At 36.1% G+C, this 27,455-nt stretch overlaps 1 protein-coding gene across 2 annotated transcripts in view; it reads left to right on the plus strand.

Annotated features, from left to right (window-relative positions):
* The window catches only part of adgrl4 (adhesion G protein-coupled receptor L4), a 60,402-nt gene that overhangs the window by 20,015 nt on the left and 12,932 nt on the right, over nucleotides 1-27,455 (plus strand). For both annotated transcript variants that reach the window (XM_030133249.1, XM_030133250.1), the window contains exons 6-12: nucleotides 3,952-4,131; nucleotides 7,349-7,532; nucleotides 9,386-9,499; nucleotides 12,742-12,941; nucleotides 20,551-20,730; nucleotides 23,479-23,682; nucleotides 25,717-25,937. In XM_030133249.1, coding sequence (XP_029989109.1) covers nucleotides 3,952-4,131; nucleotides 7,349-7,532; nucleotides 9,386-9,499; nucleotides 12,742-12,941; nucleotides 20,551-20,730; nucleotides 23,479-23,682; nucleotides 25,717-25,937 — 1,283 coding nt within the window. The remainder of the gene's footprint in view (nucleotides 1-3,951; nucleotides 4,132-7,348; nucleotides 7,533-9,385; nucleotides 9,500-12,741; nucleotides 12,942-20,550; nucleotides 20,731-23,478; nucleotides 23,683-25,716; nucleotides 25,938-27,455) is intronic.

The raw sequence follows: 27,455 nt of genomic DNA on the forward strand, positions 1-27,455 counted from the left end.
GGGTGGGAGGAGTGCACAAAGGAGAACTGCAAAAAGTAAAACCCAGTGTCACTATGTTTGTGCTGTATCTGGATGATTTTCTTTGGTGAAATAAAAAGATATTAAAGAAAGAAAGAAAGAAAGAAAGAAAGAAAGAAAGAAAGAAATCTAGAGGAACACTGTTCTGGGACCTGCCACAGAAGTAGTTCAGGGTCTGTATGTGTTAATGTTGACTTTTTCTAGAAGATGATTGAGTTCTTACACTGAGTCACTGAGTTCAGATTTGTCTTTACTCTGCTGGTTTTGGAAACCTGAGTGTGTACATAGAAATCTGCTGGGGCCAGCAGAGGATACGTGCCAAACGATGACTGGAGTAAGCTTGGATGATCTGGACCACTTGGATGATGTCAGAAAGCTCAGCTCATCGTGTCCTTTGAATAATGGGTTTGTTTTCCTGTCATCATAGAGGAGGTTCTACTGACCTGACTGTGACACAAACACACACACACACACACACACTACTTCAGCTACTGTACTGACTGTGGAAGAAGTGTATAGATGTGTGATAGAAAAATTCTGTGATACACTCTGAGACAAAAGACGGAGTCACTGGATGCTGGAATCAGAAGATTTTACTTGTAAGGAGTCAAGTACATACAGTGAGATGCAGCAGTTGACTGACTAACAACAGGAAGTTTAAGATCTTATGAAAGAACATGAATAGTGATCCAGTTCACCATTGGCTTAGGTATTCAAAACACGGTGATGCATGGGTTCAGTGACTGCGTTTGCACTCTTCTCCCACCTACACTATGGCCTGATCCCCTCATGGGCAGCAGCCTGCTCTGGTCCCAAACTGGATGGACAACAAGTACGCTTTGGTCCCAAACTGGAACAAAACAAGCAGATACCCAAGAAATGGTTTACATATCCTGAGTGGATATGTCCGGGCATTCTTACAGAATATGTCATCATAATCCATCCATGACTCATGCTCTGGACACCTGGTGTTTACAGAATACAGTCTAATAGTCTAATATTATATTTTTCTAACAGTGTGTGTGTTCTGTTTATTGGATGACAAATGGATAACACAGGGTTACAAAAAAATGTTTTTTGCAAGTTGTCTAGGTTTTTTCAACTGAATTAGGACCATTTTGCACCGCTAAATCCAAAAATGACATCTGTTTTTCTCAATCAGGTCAGGTTTTTTTGCTAATTTGATTTTGAAAAATTTGATCTTCTCACAAAATTGATTACATTTTTGTGACTTTATCAGTTGATTTTTTATAAAGTTCTCACCCAAAATAGGTTTTAAAAGAAAAAAAATCATTTTCTAACAGGATTCCTGTTAGGTACAATGGTGTATTCACCGCAGATGTAGCAGAATACGTCAGGCTTATTTTTGCAAGATCTTCTAGTCGAAGCCATTTCATTCACCTGTAATATTAAAAAAAACATTAATCATAAATTGGCAAAAGTAAAATCTTCAGAACTCGTTTATTGCAAGAAATATGAAAGAATTTTGTATCATATGATGTGAAAATGCCCATAAATGTAAGCAAAAATGTTAAAAAGCCAAAATGTAGCATAGTTCAGAAAGTTGACCTGATTGAGCAAAATGAATGTGATTTTTGGATTCAGCACACCAAAATGATCCTAAATCAGCTCAAAAAACTTAAACAATAAATTTGTTGTTGACCAGTGTAATTTAACAGTGCTGTCTTGTCAGTTTGCTGTGTTCAGTATATTTGTGTGTAGTTTTTAACCCTGTCATTCATACTGGTCACTCCAGTGGACAGTAATTCTCCAGCTGTTCTCTTGTATATTCATGGGTTTTGTAGTTTTCGTTCCATATCAGCCAACACAGTGGACACTTATGCACCATCCCATAATACACTGACATTCAAACCATTACTGTAACTTTACTGTTCTTGATAAACCTGATCTACAGTAAAATGTTTTAGTGTAAATCAATTGCTAATTGTTATTAGACTGTAATTAACAGTTTTTGGGGTTTTTTTAAGCAAAAAAGTTTTTTTTTTTTTTTTTGCATACTATCTCCATGAAGTGAATAATAATTAGTATTAGGGTGTGTTAAAATGTGAGAAAACAACTGATTAGCAGCATAAAAAAATGTTTTTATTGCATAGTTTTCCATATCACTTTCTGATATTAGGTTTTAAATACATGTTTCTTTGTTTCATAAATTAAATGCATGGTGTCCAGCTGAGTGGACATTTTTGGAATTCCTTAAAAAAAAAAAAAAAAAACTCAATCACATTGTTTTTTTCATGCCTAAATAGGAATAAAAATACTCAGGAAAATATCTTGACCAAGGTTCTCATAATTCATGTGTGAAAGGGTTAACCCATACAGACCCAAACACCCAAAACCATCTACCAACATACGAAGATTAATACCTGTTGATCCACTAATCCTATCAATACATGTCAATAATTGGTGTAAAATACAGTTCCTCATCTTTTCATGGTCATCAGATATGACCTATTTGGACGTTCAGAGGCTCTGTAGTTACCATGGAAACACCGTCATCTTCTACAACATTGATCCGCCAGTAAAACCCATGGAGTTGGATCAATGACAGTGGATGGACACACTGGGTTTATGTTCAGATAATGACAGATTTACTGAAAAAGTCACTTTTTCTTCAGTTTTTTTTTTTTCTGTTTCTGATTCAGTAGCCCTCAGCTTTAATCAGTGTTTTCATGAACATCTGCACGATCAGTGAATTAAATATTGGAAAATACATTTTTACTGAAATATACAAAATGCACAGGATAATATTATAATAAATGGAGATAAATTACTTTAAAAAAGGGTTAAATATAGAGAAAACTTCATTTGGAAACTGCCACAAAAGTAGCACTGGGTCTGTATGGGTTAAAGTACAAGGAGGAAATAATTATTACTCATGGAAACATAATCACAAATCATTAACCTTCAACATCTACACTTACACTGTACACACCACACAGTTATTGGAACCCCTTTAGCCCTATCAGCCCGCCCACGGGCCGAAAAAATTATATTAATATTCATCTACTTTAAAAATATAATAAATCAGGACAATGGATGTTTTTTTCAACTTTTGCTCAAAGTTTAGACCCTAATGTTAATAAAAGTGCATCAAAAGCATATTTTAGTGCAAACTTTAATGTTCAAACATGATTTTCAATCTTTGTGGAGGTGAAATATACGCTATTAAAAATCTCTGACACGAACAATTAATTTATGCATATCGTCATCAATCCAGCCGAAAAAAAACAGGCGAGGATAAAAAAAATTCTAATTCTTCTTTTAGTTTGTTACAGTTTACTCAGGCATAGTAATAGATACAATATTTTAGACAATGGGAATAGATTCTGTGAGGTCTCTAAATGTCCATAGACACCAAGAACATCCATATGAACCTTATTATTATAAGTATTATAAGTAATTCTTCATTTACTTTGGGTGTGTCTTTTTAGGCGTTTTTCCCCTGAAAATATGGTCAGGGTTAAATAGGTTAATCACCAGTAAACTTAAAAGTTAATCAGTGACAGTGGATGGACACACTGGGTTTATGTTCAATTGTTGATATATTTGCTGAAAAAGTTACTTTTTCTTCATTTTTTTCTGTTTCTGATATTATGACAATGAACTTTAATCTGAGCTTTTATGAATATCTATATGATCAGTGAATTAAATACAGGAAAATATGTGATTTATACTGAAGAAATGCAAAATACAGAATATAATAAGAAAAATTCATTTGGGAACTGACACAAAAGTACCACTGGGTTTTTATGGGTGAAATTCTCATAGGACTGGTTTTAATTGGATGTATAAATGTTGTACTTGTACTTCTGTTCCTCATACATTTTTTTGTTGCGAGTAATTGTAGAGTATACGGCTGCATAAAATCACCAAACATCTCATTAGAAACCCCTGATTTTCTCCTCTCCGCAGATGAGTAACCTGACGGAGCCCCAGAGCCTCCTGAGGGAAATCGCCAGACAGACGTCAGGTGATCTGACTTCGGTGGAAGTGATCGCGTACGTGGAGGCCTTGAGTCAGTCGACGTCGATGCTGGCTGACAGCGAGAAGGATTACACCGTCAAACCATCTGTTATCAACTCGACTCTGACTGTAAGCATTGTTTATTATCGTGGTTTCTGATTTAACTTTTGGAGTTCTGCCCCAATGAAACTGAGGCTTTGAACCGGCTTAAGGAAAACAACCGCAAAATTACGCAAAGTCCACTTTTAGCAGATTCTACAAACAGGGTCGGATTTAGGTACAAACTAAATAAGCAACAGCATAACAGAGCCTCACCATCTGCAGGGGCAAGGCATAATGAGGGTCTTATTATCTACATTTTGCAAATTAATCATCTGTATCCTCCTGAGACCCAGGAAAGTGAAGGTTTTTGTTTTTTTACATTAAACAATTGTCTTGATTGGAAACTGTATAATGCAACAGTTTTTTCAGATACATTTTTAACCCTATAACACCAAATGTATCATATTTGATACATGAGTTTTGAAGCCCTCCACATGATCAGTGTCATATTTTTTTAACTAGCCACACCTAGCCAACAGTTAGCTAGGTATAGTCAGTTAACTTTGAATACACTCTCAACAATGTTACGTCCTCTTGCACTAAATATATAAGATTGTACGTGGTATATGCAAGAATTAAAAAAAAAAAAAAAAGAACTTAACCAAAGAAAACTGATCACTGATTACCTTTCAACATGTGTGCTAGAAAGGAAGAAAGGAAGTTTGGACAACTGAAGAAAGTCAGTGTCACACCACTGCCATCTAGTGGTCAATTATGGGAAGTAAAAAAAAAAATCCATAACCCTATAACGGCAAATTTATCATACTTGATACATAAGTTTTGAAGCCCTCCACATGATCAGTGTCATATTTTTTTAACTAGCTATAACTAGCCGACAGTTAGCTAGGTATAGTCCGTTAACTTTGAATACACTCTCAATAATGTTATATCCTCTTGCACTAAATATATAAGATTGTACGTGGTATATGCAAGAATTAAACAAAACAAAACAAAAAAAAAAAAAACTGTTCACCAAAGAAAACTGATCACTGATTACCTTTCAGCATGTGTGCTAGAAAGGAAGAAAGGAAGTTTGGACATCTGAAGAAAGTCAAAGTCACACCACTGCCATCTAGTGGTCAATTATGGGAAGTAAAAAAAAAATCCATAACCCTATAACGGCAAACTTATCATATTTGACACAGAAGTTTTGAAGCCCTCCACATGATCAGTGTGATATTTTTTTTCTTGAAAAACCTGATGTATACAATTAGATACATGCAATACACAGATAATCCATCAAGGGGAGGAATTCATTCACCAGAGGCCTTTCCAGTGACACTACAAGACTGTCATTAACCCTTTCATGCATACTGGTCACTACAGTGGACAGTTATTCTCCAGCTCTTCTCTTATATATTCATGGGTTTTGTTTTTTTAGTTCCATATCAGCTGACACAGTGGACGCTTATGCATCATCCCATAATACATTGTAATTCATACCATTACTGTAACTTTGCAGACCAGGTTGATGAACCTGATCTGCAGTAACGTGTTAAATCAATTGCTAATATTTATTAGACTGTAATCAACAGTTTTCTTAATCAAAAAGTTTATTTTGCATATTGTCTGCATGAAGGTAGTAATAACTAGTATTAGAGTATGTTAAAATGTGAGAAAACATCAGATTAGCAGCATGAAAAATGTTTTTATTTCATAGTTTTGACGCAGTTTATCACTTTCTAATGATGGGGTTTAAATACATGTTTTTTTGCTTCAAAAATTGGTGTCCAGCTGAGTGGACATTTTTGTAAATCCATGAAAAATAGGTTCATAAAAAAATTTCAATCACATTGTTTTTTTCATGTCTAAAGAGGAATTAAAACACTCAGGAAAAAAACTCAACTAAGGTTCAGGTTCTCATAATTCATGCATGAAAGGAAATGAGGAAGGAGGGAGAACTGGGACCATTTACAAAAGGAATTACCAATTTGTTAGACATGTTTGTGTTATATTATGTTTTTGGTTGTTCAAAAATATTTGAGCATTGAGACCCAGTGGATCAAATATGATACAAAACTGAAAATCATACATGGAAATTGATATTTGAAAAAAAAATGGGGGGTTGTTCAGAAGGACCAATTAAGGCTCCAGTGTCAAAGAATTGGAATTTTATGTCAGTGATTTAATGGTTCAGGCTTACAGGGTTAAAATTATTTGTATTTATTAGTTCAGTGGACAGCATTTTTTAAGTAAAACTGTAAAATGTTTGTCTCCTACAGAGGACAAAAATGCACTGCTGGGTCTCAGGAGGATATTGAATTCTAGGTGACGTGTGATATTTAGTATCAGTGTTCTTTGTGTCAGTCACCTATAGATGATTCATGGAATTATAGTGGATGTGATTGTAAACCTACAATGATCCGCCTGGATGGTTTCTTCTTATTTTGACCATAAAAAGGTCAGAAAATATGCTGTGAGTAAGTCCTTTTTCCCATTTTTCCAGAATCCAATCATCTTTCAAGACAAAGTTTATTGAGTTTTCCCTAATGTGGAAGAAATATTACGAGGATTTCTATGTCTGACGGTTCAAATAGTTCAGGAGAAAAATCATTTTACAGCTAAAGAGAATAAAAAATGAAGTGAGAGCAACTATGTTTCGAGAAAAATGATCTGTTCTTGTCGTCATGTGCATAGAAAGCCAGAAGTTGTGTAGCAAATCATTTGATGACATCATCAATGATATAGCTTTCGCGAAATCAAGAAAGAAAATGTTTTAAGTTGTAACTTAGAGGATTCTCTAATAGAATTTTTGAGATTTTACAACATGATCTTTATTATTGAATATTAATAAAAAGTAAAAGGCAGTATGTTTTGAATTGTTCATATAATTAAAAGGCATATTTTAAAGCTTTCTGGGACCAGCTGGTGTCATTTAAGGTGGGGGGCTCAGGGCTTTATATAGTTAAGGGACCCCCCAAGTCTAAATCCGGCCCTGACTACAAACCACTTCTTTGGTTAAAAAAAAAAAAAACTAGTGAACTCTGTGTTATTGTAAAGTCAGTGAATAGCCTCTAAAAGATCCTTAGAAAATCAAACATTATTGAACTTACAGTTTACATTAAATTAATCAACTGTGAAAAGAAAAGTAATGCAATAATTCTTTTTTTTTTTTTTTTTCGCTGTCTGTGTTCAAAGCGTTCATTAGACCTTGTTTAGGAACATGTGGCGGTACATGTCGTACACAAACACATCAGTTTTTATTTTGATGTCCTGGAGTACTGAATAATCTCCGTCTCAACAGAAATTAGTGAAGGCTGTAAACAACTTGGTGGAGAAGGATGAAGTGGTGGCTTGGAGACGAATCAAAGACGAGCGCAGGGAACGTACCATCACCAAGCTGCTGCACACGGTGGAGGAGAGCGCTCTGAAGTTGGCCGACGGCTTCAGAAATCCAACCCAGCTCCAAATCAAAGCCAGTGAAATGGGTGAGATCATTATGAACAGAGAGAGAGAGAGAGAGGAGAGAGAGAGCACTGACACACACTCAGATCACATGACACCACCCACTGTTCATACTGCACCACCCACCGTTCATATGCCACCACCCACTGTTCATATAACACCACCCACCGTTCATATGACACCACCCACTGTTCATATAACACCACCCACTGTTCATACTGCACCACCCACCGTTCATATGACACTACCCACTGTTCATACTGCACCACCCACCATTCATATGCCACCACCCACTGTTCATATAACACCACCCACCGTTCATATGACACTACCCACTGTTCATACTGCACCACCCACCATTCATATGCCACCACCCACTGTTCATATAACACCACCCACCGTTCATATGACACCACCCACCGTTCATATAACACTACCCACTGTTCATACTGCACCACCCACCGTTCATACTACACCATACACCACCCACCTTTCATATGACACCACCCACTGTACATACTTCACCACCCACCGTTCATATGACACCACCCACTGTACATACTGCACCACTCACCGTTCATGCGACACTACCTACCGTTCATACACCACCCACCATCTACCATTCATACTACACCACCCACCATTCATACTACACCACCTTCCATTCACCGTTCATACTACACCACCAACTGTTCATACTGCACCACCCACCGTTCATACAACACCACCCACCGTTCATACTACACCACCCACCATCCACCGTTCATATGACACCACCCACCGTTCATACTACACCACCCACCACCCACCATTTGTACTGCACCACCCACCGTTCATACTGCACCACCCACCGTTCAGACTACACCACCCACCGTTTATACTACACCATCGACTGTTCCTACTACACCATCCACCGTTCATACTACACCACCCACCATTCATACACCACCAACTATTCATACTACACCACCCACCGTTCATACTACACCACCCACCATCCACCGTTCATATGACACCACCCACCGTTCATACTACACCACCCACCACCCACCATTTGTACTGCACCACCCACCGTTCATACTGCACCACCCACCGTTCAGACTACACCACCCACCGTTTATACTACACCATCGACTGTTCCTACTACACCATCCACCGTTCATACTACACCACCCACCATTCATACACCACCAACTATTCATACTACACCACCCACCGTTCATACTACACCACCCACCATTCATACTACACCACCCACCGTTCATACTACACCATCCACCGTTCATACTACACCATCCACCATTCATACTACACCACCCACTATTCATACTACACCATCCACCGTTCATACTACACCACCCACTATTCATACTACACCACCCACCGTTCATACTATACCATCCACCATTCACACTACAACATCCATCGTTCATACTACACCACCCACCATTCATACACCACCCACTATTCATACTACTCCATCCATCGTTCACACTACACCACCCACCATTCATACACCACCCACTATTCATACTACACCATCCACCGTTCACACTACACCACCCACCATTCATACACCACCCACTATTCATACTACACCACCCACCGTTCATACTACACCACCCACCATTCATACTACACCACCCACCGTTCATACTACACCATCCACCGTTCATACTACACCACCCACCATTCATACACCACCCACCATTCATACTACACCACCCACCATTCATACACCACCCACCGTTCATACTACACCACCCACTATTCATACTACACCACCCACCTGTGGCCACAAAGTGACACTTTAACATCATTTTCTTTCTCATACTTTCAACGTTCTTCTTTTTGTCCTTTTTATCTCAAACCGCAGAATTAAAACTCTTCACCTTTGATGCCCGTCACACAAAAGCCAAACTGTCTGCTTCCATGGGAGGGGATACGATAAACCTGACTCCAAAACTGAAACCAGAGACAGAAAGAAATGGTAAAGTCACCTACAGTTACACTTCCAAATAACAAACGCCTTTTCAGATGTGTTAGCAGGTGTGTGTGTGTGTGTGTGTGTGTGTGTGTGTGTGTGTGGTGCTGAATAAGAAAATGGAGTTTTGACAACGTCAGCCATCTCCACATTTACTGTCATACTTTTTAGATTTATAATTGAATCATAATGAGCGTTTATTCGACCCTGCCTCAGCATCCAGTTTCCTGCAGAAATATTATACAATGGGTCATATCATTATAGTCATGGTGGTAAATTGGACTAATTTTTGTTGAATTTGCTAAATAAATGTTCTCCCTTCAACTTCACACTCATTGGTTGTTCGTCTCTGTATGTTCAGCCCTGTGATGAACTGGTGACATGTCCAGGGTGAACCCCACATTCGCCCATAAGTAGCTGGGATGGGTTCCAGAAACCCCTGTGACCCTAGTAAGGATAAAGGGGGTTCAGAAAATGAATGAATGAATGAATGAATGAATGAACTGAAGACCCACATTAAAACTTACACGTATACACAAGAATAGGTTTTAGATCAATATTTAGAACATGTGCATCTGTGCAAAACAAGAAAAACATGAAAGAAGCAAAGACGGGATATGTAAAAGACTAAAACATTATTTACGAGCATGGTAGATCATCTTTATCTGTAGTACTGGGCTTGTATCTGGGTTCTTCTATGAAACTGGTCCTAAAAATAGGACATGGGGCTAAAAATTCAAACCAGATGTAGACTAATGTTACGAAGCAGGTTTGGAAGCACTTTGGGTCTATTTGAAAAATAAATACTTACTGAGATAAAAGAGAAACTATTTTTCAGATATTTATTTAATACAAAAATCTGCATGTAACACGGGCAAAAGGAAACAAAAATTGCACACTACTATTTTTTTTTTTTTTTTTTTTTTAAATATCTCTTTATTCTCTCACAGGTACATTTTGGGAATTGAACTAATTATTCAAGGCAGAGTGTTTCACAAAAATGACCTCATGTTGCAAAATCATTTATGACTTATTTGTGTTTAAATGTTCAGGTTCTGTATGTAACACCAGTGGACACGATGGGTTCCACACTAAACCTGGAATGAGACTGAGACTGATGAAAAACCCACATGTGTGGATTAGAAAAAACACATTTAACACAGTGTCTTTATAGTCTATAGAAGACCATTTTACACACGTTTTCACATCTAATGCACTGACACCTTGGGAGATTTAATGTCCATATCTGGGTCTTATTTTTGGACCCAATATTTGATTAAAAATTCATCAATTACGATAAGATAAGATGAGATGAGATAAGATGAGATGAGATGAGGTGAGGTGAGGTGAGGTGAGGTGAGGTAAGATAAGATAAGATAAGATAAGATAAGATAAGATAAGATAAGATAAGATAAGATAAGATAAGATAAGATAAGATAAGATAAGATATTCCTTTATTGATCCCACAACGGGGAAATTCAGTGTTGTCAGCAGCAAAAACATACACATAAACATAAAACTAACAGTCATATAAATTTGAATAAAAAAGTATTTAAAAGGAGAGTGCAAATATGGTTTGATATGAATGTAGTGCAAATGGTTAGAAATATTATATACAGGGTGGGGAAGCAAAATTTACAATATTTTGAGGCAGGGATTGAAAGACAGTGTATGACCAGTTAGTTTATTGAAAGTCATGAGAATTTATTTGCCACAAGAACATTTACATAATAGAAAATGTTTTTATTCTATGTGTCCTCCTTCTTTCTCAATAACTGCCTTCACACGCTTCCTGAAACTTGCGCAAGTGTTCCTCAAATATTCGGGTGACAGCTTCTCCCATTCTTCTTTAATAGTATCTTCCAGACTTTCTCGTAATAGTTTTGCTCATAGTCATTCTCTTCTTTCCATTATAAACAGTCTTTATGGACACTCCAACTATTTTTGAAATCTCCTTTGGTGTGACGAGTGCATTCAGCAAATCACACACTCTTTGACGTTTGCTTTCCTGATTACTCATATGGGCAAAAGTTTCTGAAAAGGTATGGATAATAGTGTTAGGTATGATTATGACATCAATATATGTTTGGTTTCAAAACAACTGACGTAGTGCCTGCTGAGAAAAAACAACTAAATGTTCATTGTAAATTTTGCTTCCCCACCCTGTATACATACATATATATATATATATATATATATATATATATATATATATATATATATATATATATATATATATATATATATATATATATATATATAGATAGATAGATAGATAGATAGATAGATAGATATGGATTTGAAAATATACAGATTTGGACAGGTGCAGTTTTAGATATATAAATATGGTGCCTAAAGACATTATGGGATGGCTCAGAGCAGGAGTATAATTTTTTTGCATTTATCTGAGGTCATCATCAGCTCCATCCTGGGGGGAAGTATGTCTACATTTACCTTTTATTACTGGGTCTAAAAAGATGGAAAAGTGTCAGACACTCAAATAAACCCAGTTTCATGGAAGCACCCAAATTTACTTCCAAAACCAGACAAAATGTGAACCACAGTTTTCCTCAGAGGTCACATTGACTCCTTACTCTTATTGCACTTACAGAGACACAGCATGAAGTGTCCCCCCCCACCCCGAGTACTGACAGTGACATAGCAATTTTAAAAGAAAAGTTGGGAATGTTTCCAAGAGTCACTCTGCACTACATGAAATCCTCCACTGAACATTCTAGACAAAATCGGGGTAACACAGACATTTCTCCTCACCTGCAGTTTCATAAACAATACACTGTTGTTCATAAAGTTGGAACGAAATATTTTACCGCTTCTCATGAAATAGTTGTGACAATGTGATTTATTCTTGATAGATTTACTCTTGGGACTCATTATGTAATATTTTTATTACACAGTAACTACGGAGCCACTGATCATCCAAATGGGTCATATCTGATGACCATGAAAAGATGAAGAACTGTATTTTACATCAATTATTTACATGTGTTGATCAGATTAATAGACAGGTATTAAACAGTTTAGATCAGTAGATGGTATTGTTTGCCAGTGGATGTTTGGGTCTTTAAAGGTTAAACTTGGCATGTATCCTGTATCCATGTGTTGTCTGTACAGTTTCACCTCTTTGGAATGTAAGGGAGATGAATTATTCCTTCAGTGAAACCTCCACCTGCATGAAACTGTGTTAATGGACAGATTGAAGTTTATCCGTTGTTGTTCTTGTCCATAAGGAAGCGTGTCGGTGGTGTTTGTGAGATATGACAGCATCCGTGACATCCTGAAGCCCAGCAGCGACCCAGGTGTCACCGACTCCTCGCGCTCTGCAGGAACGGGGGAAATCACTGTCAACTCCCAAGTCATCGCGGCAGCCGTCAAACCTGCTGACGTTTACCAACTTGACCATGTCACCTTCACTCTGGGACACAACCAGGTAAAGACTTTACAAAGTGCTACGCTGCTTTTCACCTCTACTTCTTTTTTTTTTTACATATACCATCGACTACATATGTTGAGAAACTGCACAAAAGCACTGCTCCATCTGTTCTACTGTTGAACATATGACATTACAGAAATAACATATTTATAGTCAATATTCTGCTCTGAACTGAGTTTTAACCCTTTATCAGGCAAGTGACTATTTTTGGTAATTTCTACAAATATTAAAGTGTGATCAAGACGCATGTTTTTATTTTTTTATAGAATTTTTGAAGCTGTAAATAGGAATATGAGTGATTTTTGTCTGTTTATGACCTCATAACAGTTGTTTTATTGCATGTGTTTACTTTTTAGCAAGTGTTACTGGGACGTTTTATGGCAAAAGGAGGGAGACTGTTGTCCAAAAACACACTAAAGTTGAAATTTACAATTTCAGAGTATTTCAATGAGTGCCCTATAAAGGGTTAATGCTTAACCCTATAACACCAAACGCACCATATTTGATCCATGAGTTTTGAAGCTCCCTACATGATCAGTGTGATATTTTTGTCTTGAAAAACCTGATGTATACAATTAGATACATGCAATACACAGATAATCCACCAGGGGGAGGAATTCATTCACCAGAGGCCTTTCCAGTGACACTACAAGACTGTCATTAACGCTGTAAAGCCTGAACCATTAAATCATTGACAGAAAATTCCAGTTCTTTGAAACTGGAGCCTTTATTGGTCCTTCTAAACAACCCAATTATTTTTTTTTCTCAAATATCAGTTTCCATGTATGACTTTCAATTTTGTATCATATTTGATCCATCAGGTCTCAATGCTCAAATATTATTATTTTTGAACAAACAAAAACATAATATAACACGAACATGTCTAACAAATTGGTAATTCCTTTTCTAAATGGTCCCAGTTCTTCCTCCTTCCCCATTAATGTCAGTCTTGTAGTGTCACTGGAAAGGCCTCTGGTGAATGAATTCCTCCCCCTGGTGGATTATCTGTGTATTGCATGTATCTAATTGTATACATCAGGTTTTTCAAGACAAAAAATATCACAGTGATCATGTAGAGGGCTTCAAAACTCATGTATCAAATATGATACATTTGGTGTTATAGGGTTAAGGACATGTACTGGTCTCTTATCTGTTTGGATGTATTTTCTAAATAGGTGTGTGTGTGTGTGTGTGTGTGTGTGTGTGTGTGTGTGTGTGTGTGTGTGTGTGTGTGTGTCAGTCAAATGCATAATAGTGTCTCTAAAATCCTTTTGGTCCATGTATGACTCAGTTACTGCAATAAAACAGTCAGATCCATCATCTCCAAATGGATCCTTTATCCTGATCATGTCTGTAAAACTAAGTCTGGAATTCTGTTAGATTCATAGGGACATGACTGACTCAACTGGAAAGGAGTTCCATTAAATTCTGATCAGAGGAACAACAAACTTTAGTAAATCAGACATGTTTAGGTGATCAGTTGGATGGTCCATTCACTCCTATATGGAATAGATCAGTGTTCAACCTTCTTAGTTGTTCTTCAAATTGAACATCTGTCCCTCCTCATAGATTCTACAGCTGATATATTTGATGGATAAATATAGTGCGCTGTGTGGTCACCCAGAGCTGCAACAGCCCAAAAAATTATCCACTATAAAAAAAACCCGAGATTGTGATTTATTTAAAAAGAGGTATCTGAAAAATAAATGTATCTCTTAAATAAAAATACACTTGCGTGGAAAAAAAAATCTCCTGAAAAAAAACAAACAACTTTTAATAAAAAATCTATTTGTAAAAGAAATAAAATAAACTCATGTTTTGTTTTGTTTTTTAAATAAAACAATCCCTATAAAAAAAAACTTATACAAAAAAAGTGTCACAAAATAAAACTGAGCAAATTCAAAAATTATGTTTATCAAAAAAAGAGTGTTTGAAAATATAAAACTTCATATGTCTAAAAAAGAAAACCCCTTCACTTTAAAAAAGGTTCATCAAAAGAAAGAAAGAAAGAAAGAAAGAAAGAAAGAAAGAAAGAAAGATCACCCAGTTTTTCAGTTAAGTGGGCACTGTTTACCTGAAAGGTCTCTTGGTTTAAAATTAAGGACACCACAAAAATAAATCAGTGGGGTTAAACTGTTTAAGGCCTTCAGCTAATGTGGCTAATGCTACAGAAGTAACCCACCGGAGGTGGAGGTCGGTACGCTAAAAATAAAGTTACCTGAAAAATATTTACATTAATATAGTTTGCAAAGCGGTTAAAAGATTAAATAAGGTCTCCGTGTCCGCTTAAGGTCAGGTCTGGGTGTTAAATGGTTAAAGTTAGGGTTAGGGTATGGGTGGGGTTAGTTTTCATCAGTAAATGGTCCTGGTGTGCACTGTGTGAAGCTCCGTTGCTAAGCTAATGCTAACGCTAAAAGTTGACTGCAATTTCGTGAACTACCAGTGTGAGTAAGCAATTGTGTGATTACGGTGTTGAATTGTTCAACTGCCTGGCATTTAATATTATTTTGATGAATACTAACCGCAAGAAGTTTTAAAATTATTGTGTTTTGAGAGGAGGAGAAGTGGAGCGTCCTGTGGAGCTGCACTATCATGGCATCAAACAAACATTCAGCTGATTCTGAGTAATGCTGCGTTCCAGGCAACCCGTAACTCGAGTTTTTCCAACTTTCTACCGGTGAAAGGGCACTGGAATGTCAGTCAAACCTGTGACTTCCCACCCGTGAACTCGTACTAGATCTTTTTTTGTTTGTTTGTTTGTTTTTTTAACTTTATTAACAACTAGTGATGGGTAGCATGAAGCGTTTCGACACATTGCCAAACTGTATTGATACTGTGTCGATACTGTGTCACTTAATACTGACACCTGCTGGACCTTAAAAATCCCTACAGGCAACCTGGTTGACAGACTCAACTGACACTGATTTGATGACCTAGTATATACAATAATACAGGGGTTGGACAAAATAATGGAAACACCTTAAAAAAATCAACAAAACATAATTTAATATGGTGTAGGTCCGCCTTTTGCGGCAATTACAGCCTCAATTCTCCGAGGTATTGATTCATACAACTTGTGAATTGTTTCCAAAGGAATTTTAAGCCATTCTTCAGTTAGAATACCCTCCAACTCTTTTAGAGACGATGGCGGTGGAAATCGACGTCTTACTTGAATCTCTAAAACTGACCATAAATGCTCAATAATGTTGAGGTCTGGGGACTGTGCCGGCCATACGAGATGCTCAACTTCATTAGAATGTTCCTCATGCCATTCTTTAACAATTCTAGCTGTATGGATTGGGGCATTTTCATCTTGAGGTGAAGGTGTTTCCATTATTTTGTCCAACCCCTGTATAATTTAAGTCATTGTATTTTATATTGTATTATTTCACATCTTCATTTAAATTTAAAAACATCTTTGATATTTTTAGATACAGTCAATAAATAATGTGAACATGGATCATAACATGAAAATCTAAGTGAACGTGTTGTGAATGAGGATGCTTGTGGACTGGGATTTTTTTTTTTTTTTTTTTTTTTTACAAATTTTTATTTAAAAAAAAAGTTTTTCCAACATTTTGAGCTTGATGGTTAAAAATGAAGTAAAGAATAAATTAAAAGGAATTAATTATCAATAAAGCAACTGTGAGTCAGTTGTAGAATGGCTGTATAGCTGAGTTTATCCTGGTGGATCTGGACTTCATTCTCATGCCTGGCCCTAGAATGCCTCAGCACTGAGGAGGTGCTTTTGTTTAAATAGGAAAGTTCTGTCCAAAAAATGCCACATTTAACCTGCAGAAAATAATGTGAATAATAAACTAAGAGTCACTTTGAAATGAATTTGAATTCAGATAGATCAAGTGGAAACTCTGAGAGGAACAGGATGAAACAACAAGGAATTTCAAACAAATACCTCATTTTCTGATATGAGATCCAAATGGTCCCACACAGCGGAAACCTTTCTTTTGGTTTGAGGCTTCTCCAGAATTCTTGATGAATTTGATGATGAGCTGCAAAGATCAGAGATTCTTTTGGCAGATGCATCCCGTTGACAGATGCGCTTCCTTGTAAACACAGTTTGGCGCCTCAGTGTCAGTTCCAAACACTTCCTGTATCGGTCATGTGACTTTCTTGAAGCGATACGCGCACCGACACGGGGTTTTGCTCTATGAGCTCGACACATGCACTGACGCATCGGTGTTGCCGGACCCATCACTATCAACAACATTTGAGCATACAGTACAAAATTTTAAACAAACATCAAGATGTCAAAAGGGGAAAAAGCATTTGAACACAGAAGTTTAAGAAAATAATGCATAGATTTAAAAATACAAAGCATAATATACAAATAATAATAATAATAAAAAAAGTAAATAAGTAAATAAATAAAAATAATAAATCTGACAAATATAAATAAATAAATGCAACAGAGTTCATTCAGTAAAAAAACTGTTTATAAATAGCCAATGTGTTAGTGCTTTTTTATTATTATAAATGAATTCTAAAGATTTAATATAATTTTCAAATTCTAACAGGAAGATTTTAAATTTGGGTTGTGTTTTAGTATATTTGTTTTTATGTATATGAAATTTTCCAAATAAAATAAACACATTTACAATAAATTTTAGATTGTTAGTATCATGTTTAAAATAAGTAATTACATTTTGGGATGTCATATTTATTTTATTGTTACTTTTAGATATGATATAATTTTCAATTTTGGACCAAAAATTAGAAGAATGTTAACTCGTACTAGATCAATGTACCCCCAGTTCCAAGTTCTGACGTCACGTTGCAATGGCAGCCCCCATGGATGTGGTGTTTATTCAGATTGTTTATTAAAACAAGGTATTGCTCTGACATTGTTTATCTATAAATGTTCTGCATAATCAGCAGCTAGTCTAGTGTTAGCTAGTTTTCAGTCCGTTGAGTGCAAGAATAAATTAATACCAACTACATATCCAAATATACAAATAACATAAAAGGTAGAACAGCTTCTCTTGTCTTTTTCCTCCTCTGTTTCCCTCAAATAAGCAAAGAACAAACACCTTTGGCGATAGAAATGATTGTAAATGAACATAACGTACAGTCCACCATGCTGGTTTGTTTACATCTAGCTCCCACAATCCCTTGCGCTCAGACAGTTTGGCGTGACTTGCCAGGAACGTTACAAAGTCGTGAGTAGAAATCGTGACTTACGGGCAAAAAAAAAAATGGCCCGGAACGCAGCATCAGTCTCTGACAGTGGGATAGGAAGGACACACAGCCTTAGTTAATTCATGAATTCCCTTATTTCCACTTTGGCGTTAAAACTTGAAAATCTGCACCTTTTTTTCCCCACTAAAGTCATATTTGAACAAACTCACACAGGAGGAACAGTTCAGCTTTATGAAATCTTCCAAATTTGCTCCATGTGTTTCTGCTGTGACCTATTAGTTCCAAAGGAAACGGCAGCGGAAAAAGGTGAGCAGATGATGAAAGAAGACAGGTAATGAGGGAAATAACCCTAAAAGTTAATGTACTGGTGTTTTTGGTTAACAAAATGAAACTGTATGAGATGGTGAAATCATTATTTTTGTTGGACCCTTGAGGCTTAAGGCTTTTACAAAGGAGCTGTTGATTTATGTCAAGCAATGAAATTCCACATAAATTGCCTTTTTAAGTACAACATTCGCTGACCCGGGCTTCACTGCAGTGCAGGCTCTTTTATTTCGTAGGCGTGTGGAAGCTGTTCACCTCATTTTTATGAACAATGTAAACATACAAATAAAATGTACTGCCCTGTAGTAGCTATAAAGATATACATTTAAATACAGATGTTGATACCTTCCACTTTTAAGTTTTGACCTAATTCACATTTACTGGTGATTTCACATTTTTTATGTATCATTAAAACATGTGATCACTATCAACAAAACAACATCAAAACAACTAAATAACAAAATAAAAAACATCTTATAGTGCTGGGTAGATTTATAGTTTGTTTATTTTGAATTAGCATTAAAACCAAAAACAAAAGGATTATATAAAAGAAAGTACAACATTCAAAAAGGAGCAGGATGAAGTTTAATTTATAATTTCCCGCCCCATTACCCCATCCTTCAATCTACCCTAAATTCCTCTGTCAGATCCCATAAGTAACTCAAAAATCCTACACCTGTCAGACTAAATTCTGACCAAACACATAACACAAAATTGCTGTAAATATCAGGGACCAACTGTCCATTTTGCAACAGCATTTCTCATTAGTTGCAATATTTAAGTTAATGTGCCCTAAAATAATTCTTCAGGTTCTGTCTTTACTAGATTTCTTAGTTTAAATGGATGTCACTGCAAAAATCTAAATGTTACCAAGTGTATTTTTCTCATTTCTTGTCCAAATATCTCATCATACTCAAAATAAGACAAAATCACCTAAAGAGGAACTTTTCAGTGAGATATAAGAACTGATTTATAGACAATAGGTCTGGAAAATCTGATTTCAAGAAATCTTACCAAGATGATTTTCACTTGTTCCATTGGCAGATTTTTTTGTTTAATTCAAGAATTTTGTTTGGGTTTTTTTTTGTTTTGTTTTGTTTTTTGTTTTGTTTTTTTGCTTAATTCAAGCAAAAACAATTGTCAATGGAACAAATGAAAATTATCTTGGTAAGATTTGTTAATTCAAGATTTTCCAGATCTATTGTCTTCAAATCAGTTCTTATATCTCACTGAAAAGTTACTCTTTAGGTGAGTGTCTTATTTTAAGTGTGATGAGATATTTGGACTAGAAATGAGAAAAATACACTTGCTCAGATTTAGATTTTTGCAGTGCTTCATACGTACAGTTGTACATCATTACTAACAGCACATTTCAGTGCTCGGTTTCCTGTATATTCCTGGCAGCATCTTTGTGCAGCTGATTATTTGTCAAAACCTGATAAGATTCTTTGCCAAGAAAAAAACCCTGTGTCCACTCTACCTTTTATTTTGACCAAACTCAGTAAATTATTTAATAGTGACTTCATATTTTCATACACTGTAAAAAATTAGGTGATCACTAGTTAGCTCAGAAAAAGCTCATACAGTATTCACGTCTTCATTAAACTACTAAATCTCTAGGTAAAATTAAATTAAATTAAATACACTTACTAATATAGCCTATTTAAATATTTTTATTTTATTAACAAAAAAATTCAAGCAGTTTATAGTTGTCAATTTAATAGTAGTTATTAGTTATCAGTCACATGCAGCAAAAACATGCAAAACATGTAAAAACAATTATTGAAACCAATGACTTTAACACGAATGCAATAAATATATTTGTGTATGATAAGTGTGTGTGTGTGTGTGTGTGTGGTGCTTTTACTTATTTAGAATTAATTAATTACAGTATCCAGTAAATACAAAACAAAGCAGGATTTTGTGAAAACAGTCTAAAATGGTCTCAGTTCTGCTCTCTAATTTTTAAATATTATTACTGTCATGTCATGTACTTGGTCATTTATCTCCAGCCTCTGTTTTCCAGCCCTTGGTGACATGTTCCCCAAAGCGCTGCAGTAAAAACCTCCTCCAACACTCACTCCGACGTGAACTCACAGTCCGTTTGTTCCTGTTTTCTCCGCAGCCCATTGACATTAAAGCTGATGTGGTAAAGTGTGCGTTCTGGGAGTACGAGGCCGACAGCCTCCAGGGCCGCTGGGCCACCCATGGGTGTACGAGCGTCCACGTCAGCAGCAACGCCACCACCTGCTCCTGCACACACCTCACACACTTCGCCATCCTCATGTCTTCGGGCCGAGCCAACGTGAGTGAGCCCACACCACAAATAAAACAGTTTTATATTACTATTCAGGACTTTTTATGTAAACTGTAAATGTCATTTGTCATTATATTGTCACTTTTATTTAAATGCTTGCAGTCATCCAGAGCAAAACTTCTTTTCACCTGAAGATGATAATGTTACCTTTTATTTGTACTCTGAAAGGATTATCTCCCTTTAAACTCAAACTGAATTTCAGAAAAACAAAAGATGTTCTGTTTAACCTCCTAAGAACCAGGAAATGTCCGCCAAGTACAAGCTTTTTTTTTTGTTTTCTGTTAAATAAGTGCCTATATTGGAAACATCATGATGCAACAGTTTTTTCAAATGCAGTTTTTAAAATTTTTGTTGTGGTGGATAGTTTTCTTTCGTTTTTTTTTTTTTTTTTGTATAAAGTTGTGAAACTCTTGTCCATAAATGTGGACAGAAAACCCATAGCTGGGTCTCAGGAGGTTACTGACAACATACACAGGATTGAGCCTCATATTGATTATTCCAATTTTAAGTATAATTATATTTCTCTTAACCACATATCTGGGTCAGAAACTATTGAATATTTCTACATTAATATTTCATAATGTTTGAGTTTTGAGATAATATGTTGTAAAAGTGTACCTCACTGTATACTGGTAATTTTGCAAAATGTCAAGTTGTTTATTTATTTCAAGGAAATTCTTTCATGCATTGTTATTAGAGTCTGAATGCAGCATCAAGGCTGTTGCATCTGTAAAGATTTTATCAATCTATCTATCTATCTATCTATCTATCTATCTATCTATCTATCTATCTATCTATCTATCTATCTATCTATCTATCTATCTATCTGTCTGTCTGTCTGTCTGTCTGTCTGTCTGTCTGTCTGTCTGTCTGTCTGTCTGTCTGTCTGTCTGTCTGTCTGTCTGTCTGTCTGTCTGTCTGTCTGTCTATCTATTTCAATCAATCAGTCAGTCAATCAATCTAATTGTATTTATGTAGCACCAAATCAAAACAAAAGTTATCTCATGACTACATTTAGAGCTGGTCCAAACCTGACTCAAGCCAGTTTACAGAAACAACAGAATCCTCCAGGAGTAAAGACTTGGCGACAGTAGAAGGAAAAAGTACCTTTAACAGGTAGAAACCTGGAGGATGGACATCTGACAGGACCAGTTAGGGTTAAAGAGAGAGGGTAAAGGAAGAGGAAGAGAGAGAGATTTGTTTTGATTGTTTATTTATTTATTTATTTATTTATTTATTTATTATCTATATTACTATAATTTTTATTATTATGTAAAAAGGATGTATCAGTGAGTTACTAAATAAGCAGACTCAATAAAAGGTAAAACTGAATATTGTATGGGTTTTAAATGGGCAATGAACACACTTAATGGTACCTCTGTAAATATTTCAAATCAAGCCCCTGCATTATCTTTAACCTACATATAACAGATTTGGTAAATATGTGTTCTAAGCCCACATCCATAGCCCTGTCCCCACTGATTTGGAATGTGCAGGTATCAAATTCAAAATGAGTGAATATTTGTAAAAAGCAATAAAGTTTATTAGTTTCAACATCATATCATTTATATATATGTGTATATATATATATATATATATATATATATATATATATATATATATATATATCTTGTCATTGTAGTGAATTCAGTTGAATTTGGGTGCTTCTATGAAACTGGGTTTATTTTAGTATCTGTCACTTTTCCATGTTTTTAGACCCAATAATGAAAGGTAAATGCAGACATATATCCCCCCAGGATGGACCTAATGATGACCTCAGATAAATGCACAAAAATGATACCCTTGCTCTGAGCCATCCCATAATTAATGAATATTTAATCAAATATTGAGGGCAAAAATAGGACCCAAATATGGACATTAAATCTCCCTAGGTGTCAGTGCATTAGATGTGAAAACGTGTGTAAATGGTCTACTGTAGACTGTAAATAAAGACACTGTGTTAAATGTGTCGATCCTAGGGGTTTTTCTAATCCACACATGTGGGGTTTTCATCAATCTCAATCTCATTCCAGGTTTGGTGTGGAACCCATCGTGTCCATTGGTGTTACATACAGAACCTGAACATTTAAACATAAATAAATCACGAATGATTTTGCAACAGAGGTCATTTTTGTGAAACACCCTGCCTTGAATAATTAGTTCAATTCCCAAAATGTACCTGTGAGAGAATAAAGACATATTAAAAAAAAAAATAGCAGTGCATAATTTTCGTGTCCTTTTGACCGTGTTACATGTGGATTTTTGTATTAAACATAATGTAAAATAATATAAAAATGTGTTTTATGTGAAAAATAGTTTCTCTTTTATCTCAGTAAGTATTTATTTTTTAAATAGACCCAAAGTGCTTCCAAACCTGCTTCATAACATTAGTCTACATCTGGGTTGAATTGTTAGCCCCCACATCCTGTTTCATAGAAGAACCCATATCGGTCAAAAAGGATTTTAAAAACATGTTATTATGTTTTTATTTAGACAACATCCCAACCTGTGTGGAGTTGTGGTTGTATTTATTTTTGTATTTAATGTATTTCTGACCTTTTTAATGTGCTGACAGGACTGTCAGACATAGGCCAGTATGTCTGCTACATACATTCAACATACGGTTCAGTCTGATTTGATAAACCAAAGGATCCAGGGCAGAAAACACAACAGATTACAGGTTCAGCATACCATGAAACTGTGAATGAAACACCTCCTTTTCCATTTGCTTCTCAGCTGGCGGCGCACTATACCATCCTGACCCGGATCACCCAGCTGGGGATGATCATCTCCCTCATCTGCCTGTCCATGTGCATCTTCACCTTCTGGTTCTTCAGCGAAATCCAGAGCACCAGAACCACCATCCACAAGAACCTGTGCTGCAGCCTCTTCATGGCCGAGTTCATCTTCCTGGTGGGGATCAACATGAACAGCCATAAGGTAAGAGTGGATGAAACAAAGAAAACAGTCATCTGCTGACACGTAAACAAACACTGACCTCATCTGAAACAGGAAAGAACAACAGCGTATTAGAGCCACAGAAGAAAATAAAAACACCTTTCACTACGAGAAAAAAGTCGTAAAATATCGAGATTTTATGAGAATAAAGTCGAATACAAAAAAAGTAATAATTTTATGACAATGAAGTTGGAATATTATGAGAATAACATCGTAATTTAAAAACAGTCTGGAAAAATAAGGCTAATGACATTCATTTTGTCTTCTGTTAATGTAATTATACTTTTCTTTTTTTCTTTTCTTCAGACAAGGTATCGCTTTTAGATGTCTTGACAGTTTCGACTGTCAAGCAGGTAACATCTAAAAACTAGACTTTGTCTGAACAAAAGAAAAAAGAAAAGTATAAGGCAGGAAAAAACATTAACATTAATAAAGTCGTACAATATTGAGATGAAACCCATAATTTTATGAGAATAAAGTCGAATACAAAATGAGTCATAATTTTATGAGAATGAAGACGTAACATTATGAGAATAACATTGTAATTTAAAAACAGGTGGGAAAAGTATCAAATATACGAGAATAAAGTCATACCCACTCGTCACAAAATGGAGAACTTGGAACATTTTGTGAGGTTCTACTTTCATTTGGGGTTTACGCACAAAGGCCAAATACTGAGCCTATTAGCCCCGCCCACCATCAACACATTAGCATTGGTCAAAGGACTGTGAAGAGAGTTTGCACTCGTTTGGGTTTGTTTTCGTCATAAGAGCTGAACAGATTTGGAGGAAATTGTCTCTTTTGTGGAGGAGGAACTGACTCTAAGTGGTCGACTGCAGAACTAGCACTGTAACCGCAAACTGTCATCAAGGCTTAAGGCTTACTGTTGTTTGAAATCTTTATTTCAAACATGTGGACAGTGAAGTCACAACAAAACCAACAAAATATCAGTAATGATACATAACAGGCTAATAAGTAAACAAAAAAGAAAAGAGAAAAAAAAATTAAATTAAAACAAAATTAAACATGCTCAAAAAGGAGTAGGAAGAAGAAAAAAAAAACCCAATCTCTATTCCTTATGATCTCTACATAAATAATGGCAATTATTATTTTATATGAGTATCAATAATAATAATAATAATAATAATAATAATAATAATAATAATAATAATAATCATGATCATAATAATCATAATAATCATAACAACAACAATGCAACAATACAACACATCCTTATTCCTGTATACACTAATATAATAATACCCATTTACAAATGATCATACCAGTATCAGCACTCTCAGATATTAATAAAAACTAAAAAACAAACAAAACCAAAAACACATATGCATATATTATATAAATACATATAATATTCTATATTATCCTATATAGTACTATTGTAATAATATGTTCATATGTCCATATTTAAACTAGATATTATCAACATATATGTGGCAAAGCCCCACTCTGAAAACAACTGGACCCCCCCCCCCCCCAAGCCCTTTCCTCTCTGTATTTTGCAAAAATCATTTGTTTGTATTTATTTTTAAACTGTTTCTAAATTATGACTTTTTATCGCACTATTGCCAATTTATTTTCAAAATATCACAACTTTAATCTCATAAAAGTACTACATTATTTTTGTCAAATTATGAGTTTCTTTTAAACTATGATGTTTTTCTCAGAATATTATGGTTTTATTCTTGAAATATTACAACTTTATTCTCGTAGTGACAAGTATTTTTATTTTTCCTGTGCTGCCCTAATACTCCGCTGAAGGAAGCACTAGAGAAGTTCCGTTACAATAAAATGCAGTGCGGTTGTCTAAGTGAATCCAACAGCCAGTTCTTAGCGTTATGCAGATTATTTAAATGGATGTTTTTAATGCGACACAGCTCCTCATGCATTAGAGTAAACAGACCTGATTGGAATGCACATCTGACTCTGGGACTTTGTAAATGTGCTCAAACCTGCCTCCCTCACTCCCTGTCCTTGTGTCTGGTGTTTTCTTGGCAGCTCTTCTGCTCAGTTATTGCAGGGCTGCTACACTATTTCTTCCTGGCGGCCTTTGCCTGGATGTGCATCGAGGGCATCCATCTGTACTTAATAGTGGTTGGCGTCATCTACAACAAAGGCTTCCTGCACCGCAATTTTTACATCTTTGGTTATGGAAGTCCAGCAGTGGTGGTGGCCATCTCAGCAACACTGGGGTCCAAGTATTATGGCACTGATAAAGTGTGAGTATAAAATATATGTGTGTGTGTGTGGGGGGGGGGGTTACATAAATCTGTTTCTACAGTCAGTTGAAGGGACGGAAAAAAACTGCATAATATAAATCACTACATGTGAGTGTTAAGAGTTTGTTTTATTGTTTAACTAGTGCGTTGACCTGTGGGAATCCATGGTTCTAGAAGCAGTAAAATGATAAAATGGTGGGTTGAGCTACTTTTACTGGTGGAACACACAGATTAGGAACAAATAGAATGGACTCATTTAGTTTAGTGCCCACATGGACGTGGACCACAGACTTTGGACTGAGCATGACGGTTTATTGGACCCACTACCTGTCCTGTGTGTGGATCTGCTGAACTACGGTCCGTCTGATCGGAGTCTGCACAGAACGGTCTGTCACAGTGCTACAGCAAGGGGGGGCTCCAGAGGGGGACATTAACAGACTGGGTCTAACCAGGGAGTTTGTTAGTGTGTGATCACAGCCGGACCTGGTTCTACCGTCGTGTCCCAGCAGTTTTGTTGATCTGGATCCAGCCCCCCCCCCTCCTCCTCCTCCTGGTCTGTGGCTGTGAATGGACCTGCAAACCCATTCTAATTTTAAAAACAACTAATAACTCCGAAAGTACTGGTCGTATCAATCAGCTGTTTGGTCCTGTCTGATCCTTTACCTAAAATACTGAAGTACTGGAAAAGACAAAGGTTAAATCTGTCCAGTTTATCAGTTAAAAAGCAGACATACACACATAAACACACACACACACACACAGAGGCCACTGGGCTTTTATAATATAGATATGAGCAGAGGGGAAAGAAATTAAATACAAACAAGTGGTTCCTGGCACAACAAACCCCGCCCCTCACACATATCGTAGCTTATTTTGGCATAGACAAATTTTGCCCATTAAAAATAAATGGAAAAAAAAAGATTTTAAAAATTCATAAAAAATTTGAACCTTGACCTACTTTTCCTAAAATGTAATCACATCTATTCTGGGTCACTGGCAATCTATAAACCCAATTTGGTATGAATTCAACCAATAGTTTTGCTGCTAAAGTGTAAACAAACAAACAAATAAACCAAACCAAAAAAAAAATAGGACCAATGGCCCTGTAGCTTACCAGCACTTCCTATGTCTTATAATGGGGAAATTCTTCAAAGTCACACCAAATCCAGAATCAGCCGGATCCAAATAATTTCACTAAGTTTTGTTGACATTATCATAAAGAAGCTGTATACCAAGTTTGAAGTCAATTGGAATTGTAGTTTTGGAGAAGAAGACAATTGAAAGTTTTGTAATGGACGACAGACGACGACGACAGACGACGACGACAGACGACGACGACAGACGACGACGACAGACGACGACGACAGACGACGACGACAGACGACGATGCCGGAGGCCGCATGATGACAATAGCTTACAGCCTATCGGCCGGTAAGCTAACAATGCCTGGGGTAACAACATGGGGGGAAAATTTAAGGAGATTTCTCCATGGGGGAATTTTTTTTTTTTTGGCTCAAC

Source organism: Sphaeramia orbicularis, chromosome 4 (genome assembly GCF_902148855.1).
Source record: "Sphaeramia orbicularis chromosome 4, fSphaOr1.1, whole genome shotgun sequence".
NCBI lineage: Eukaryota > Metazoa > Chordata > Actinopteri > Kurtiformes > Apogonidae > Sphaeramia > Sphaeramia orbicularis.